The sequence below is a fragment of the Hylaeus volcanicus genome, chromosome 5, assembly GCF_026283585.1.
Source record: "Hylaeus volcanicus isolate JK05 chromosome 5, UHH_iyHylVolc1.0_haploid, whole genome shotgun sequence".
Lineage (NCBI taxonomy): Eukaryota > Metazoa > Arthropoda > Insecta > Hymenoptera > Colletidae > Hylaeus > Hylaeus volcanicus.
In genome coordinates, this window is record NC_071980.1 from 10020060 (window position 1) to 10024481 (window position 4422).

At 40.0% G+C, this 4422-nt stretch overlaps 1 protein-coding gene across 2 annotated transcripts in view; it reads right to left on the reverse strand.

Moving 5' to 3' along the window:
* Positions 1 to 1957: 1957 nt before the first annotated feature.
* LOC128876912 (carbohydrate sulfotransferase 11) overlaps positions 1958 to 4422 on the reverse strand; it is an 8086-nt gene continuing 5621 nt past the window's right edge. The window contains exons 3-5 of one of the 2 annotated variants that reach the window (XM_054123730.1): positions 3939 to 4226; positions 3266 to 3501; positions 1958 to 2779 (exon numbers count right to left, since the gene is read on the reverse strand). In XM_054123730.1, coding sequence (XP_053979705.1) covers positions 2614 to 2779; positions 3266 to 3501; positions 3939 to 4226 — 690 coding nt within the window. In that variant the 3' untranslated portion in view covers positions 1958 to 2613. Of the gene's footprint in view, positions 2780 to 3239; positions 3502 to 3938; positions 4227 to 4422 lie in introns of both variants that reach the window. The other variant, XM_054123731.1, reaches the window with a different exon arrangement.

A 4422-nucleotide genomic window follows, 5' to 3' on the forward strand; every position in this document is an offset into this window, starting at 1 on the left:
TCGCGCTATGCTAGCAGGCCCGTGCCTTGGACACCTGTGTGAGTAGGGGCCGGTCGGGTTTACATATGAATGGAAGGGGTAAGTGCGTACATGAGAGACGCGTGGTGTCGTGGTGTGTGTGTCTCTCTAGTTCCGCTGATAGGTGGAGCCACAATACAAACAAATGGGGCGGCATCTAGCAGCGCACCGTGGAAACTACTCCACGACCAGTGATCTTCGACAATACATACATGTACTGCTCAAGCTATAGTGTAGTCCGTAACCAACATCTCCCATGCCAAAGTTACGAGTAAGCAGTTGTGCGCAAGCGCTACAGTCAATGGGCGATAGCAGTGGGGAAAGGCGCGAATTGAAATTTTGGACGGTTTGCCGAACTACTCTTTGAGTATATAGAAATGTATATAGAAATGTATATTGAGTATATGTCTATATAGTCAAAGGAACTACTCTTCGACCATTGGTCAAAGCTGCAGTCAGCCTGTCATCGAGATGGAATTTATGCTATAGTTCTCGAATTTGACGCATGCACATTAGCGTCAAGTCTCACTTTTGGTATGAAGATGGTTACGCTTTGCTCAGTGTTGTTCAGTGTATAAAGAGTAGGCTTGACCAGTCCATGTATATATGGTCGAAGCCAGTGATGGACATTCGTGGGATTTTTCGATGAATTCCTTTCTGCGCATGCGTAAACTGACGTCACAGCTACATGTCGTCTGCTACCATGCATGTATCCGAACCGCCAGAGGAGGTGCATTTAAGGGGCCTGTGCAATTTTCCCGCGTTTTTAACGGACAAATTAAGTACAAGAGTGTGAGTGTTCGTGAGTGTAATATTAGGGAAAATTAAAAAAAAGTGGATAATGAACCGCAGCTGTCCACGTCAGGAATCATCGAGGACAAGAAGAGGACATTATATTTTGTTCCTTACTGGGATCCAATGGTACCCTAAATTCTAAGTAAGTGTATACAGCAGTGAGGACTCCAACGCTCGCTCCAATGCGCATGATCAGCAAAAATCCCACGAATGTCCATCACTGTCTACACAACAAACTTGATATCAGCCAATTATTAGTGTACGAATCAACAATTAGACGTTGAATTATGATAATAATGACGTAAAATTACATTTATATGCTGAGAAAAGTAGAGAATTTATGTTTTGAATATTTCATTTTTATAGCGCCATGTAGCGGCGCGATGTTGGAACAATTTCACGACCAACTTTCTTATTATGCAGATCACTTCAAAATGAGATCACATTTTTGTCGTCATTAGTTTGGAACATTTTCAATAATTCTTCATGCTCAATTACTGTCGCAAATTTTTTAATCATGTAATCACTTAGTATACCTTTCATTGGTAAGTAGATGATTTTACCTTTAAACTTATTTGTTGTTTATGTATAAATTTATTTACTTCAGAAGTGAATATGATCGCATTTTGTACTAATCCATCAGGCTTTAATATAGTAGTAATAAGATTTTCTAAAAGAATTACATCATGTACAGCATCGTGGAAATTTTCCTTCATTGCTTAGTACATTTCCATTTAATTTCTCTCTATTTCTCTCTATTTTACATTCCCCTTTAATTTCCTCTACTTCCCAGTACATCCCTTCGTGTCTCGGTACGACTCGCCTTAAAATTCCCTCTTCCCAATTTCCAACATTGTTGAACCTTTGAGCGGCATAAACGATAAGCGAATGAAATATTAGTTGTCATCAACTAGGCGCGAGTATGCCCCTGTTAGATATCAAGTTAACCAGTTTGTAGGCTCGGTTGCTACATCGTTAGCGCAGATGTGCCCCTAGTATGCGGCAATCTATATCAACATTCCTCTTTTCGGTTGCCATCTCCTAGGCACAGGGATGCCACAAATGTTACGTAATAACATAATAAGAAATGTCGGAGCTCAATGATAATTTACGATTTCTATCAAATCGAAGATCATTCCAAAAGTTCATGAAAAATAGTTCTTTATTCCATTTACGACAGAATCGTACGATTGTATAATCGAAAAAGACACTCGAGGGTTACCTCACGGTACGAACTATGATAAATGAAACTTTTGTACATGTCGTTACGTAGGTACATATGTAAATATGGCATGTGATAACGAAGTATGACTAACGAGGGAAAGCACCCAAGGATCTCAGGCTAACTCTCAACTCGTGCTCATTCCGGCACCATTCTTTCACTTGTCCGAACGAAACAGGCCATCTGCTTGTTTTTATACGTTTACATTTTTGCCACAAAGTTTGTCCGCGTTTTAAAAATAAATTCACCAGCGAGAGAAAGCGAACATTCGTTCACGAATCACGATATCTATTAAACTACGAACTGTCTCAAGAATACTCCGAATTAATCGATCGGTTAGTACTTTATCCTAGACTTTCCTAATGGCTTGGTTATCCATAAACAGCCCCCCATTAAAAGTACGAGCATAGTCCATTCCTCGCCTGTGAAGCACAACGATCGATACCCCTTCCTCGTAAATTAAACCTGAAACTAAAACCTATATCTACTTTTTATACACAACGTTTCCGTATAACCGTTAGTCGCGTTTATTTGCATTTCGAAGCGTATTCCTTTCAGGTATCCTATAGTCAAACGAATCACGCCAAGGAAAATCCAAGCACGTCCTCTAGCGAGTAGTCGAACAGCCTTAAATCGTGTTTGTACAAATTCGCCAACTTCCGGAGCTGCTTATACGTTAAAGTAGAATAATATTTCTCTAGTTTTTTCGCAGTCGGCTCGCTGTTGGAGGGCTTAGCCGGAAAGCTGTGAAAACAATTCAATATAAATTATTCATAGGCAAGCTTGCGTACACAAAATTAAAGGATAATATTATAACAGTATCAAACAAGCTATCGTTTGCGTACGTTTCCACTATTTCTTTCTTTAATCATTCTAAAAACTTCCAAATGTTCGATCGATGTATTAGGTTGTCTCAAAAGTTTCTTTCGCTTCATTAATAAATAATACATGCACAATATTTTATGTTTTATGTTACATTACTGAATTGTGGACGATTCATTTTTCTCCATTACTGTTACAACATGAATATCTACGAAATTAGATTGTCTATTTATACAAACACCACCACATAAAATAATTGAGTGCAACTCGCGAAAGAAACTTTCGGGCCAACCTAATATGTATTTTCTTCTAATCGAACATATTTACGATACGAAACAGAAAGAAATAGTCATGCTGTAAATAAACAGTGTCTTGTTCATACCTGATGAATCATCAACGCGTACTCACTTGACCGACTCGACGCCCATCCGTTCCAAAACCTCTGTCGCGTCCTCCACCAAACTTTCGTATTTGCTAACAAGATTGTAATTAACTAGGCAGGGCTGGCACAATTCGTATATCGGGTTCCAGTGCTCGTTTCGTGTTTCGTTGGACGAATCGTCCGTGATGAACTCGACGAACTCCCTAAACGTCACGTCATCGCCTCTCTTCAAGGACTCCTCGGTCGCGTTCCGTCTGCACCTCTGTCAAGAAAATGCGATTAACATTTAATCTTAGAAACACGTAGATCGTTTACAGAGATCCCACGAAATTACATTAAAGTACGAACCTTCCAAATCCTCAACCTGATGTCTATTACAATGTATCTATGTACACGCGTAACCTAAGTCTCCAACCCGATGGACATTGGTCTATACGAACTCTAGTAGCCATCGCGCGTAATCTGTTAGAATAATAATAATAATAATAATAATTTAGACTTTCTTCAGAAGACCAGGTCGAGAACCTAGAAGGTCAGTGATTAATTTCTACAACAGAATTAATTTCTATAAGCAAGTCGACTAGACAAAAGTTACCTAGTCAACGTCTAATCGACGAAACATGTCTACGTTTCTCCTGAACCGATGAAGTGAGACTATTTCTAGTTGCCTACGGAATACACGTGGAAATAGAACGGTACCTTGATAATCTTCTTCCCGAAACGCGTCTGAAAATACTTGGAGCTCTTCTCGTGTTTCGCTTCCAGCTTATTCCTATAGGCCGACAAAAGTCGTTCCAACGGGTGTCTGACGACTATCAGCTTGTCGTAAGTCGCCAGCATTCGTTCGATCTCGGGCAGCGTATAATTGCTCAACCTTTTAAAAGTACCCGGCGAGTGTGCTTGATTGGCTGGTATCTCCAATGGATCGCTGCCTGGCCACTTGCCCGTGGCCACCATCAAGACTCGTTTCCAGTTCGTACAGGCAACCTGGTGAACACATTCAAGTACAGACCTTGTTTTTTTATTTTTAGTTACGGGAGGAAAGTCTGCTGAAGACCTCCTCGATCTTTTGAGAAAGGTGGATCCAATATGGCCGACATGCATATTAAACAATTATTAGATTTTCATGAAACTTGGTATTTATGGCTTATTTGAGCCGAAAACTTTGAATCTGATATCAGAA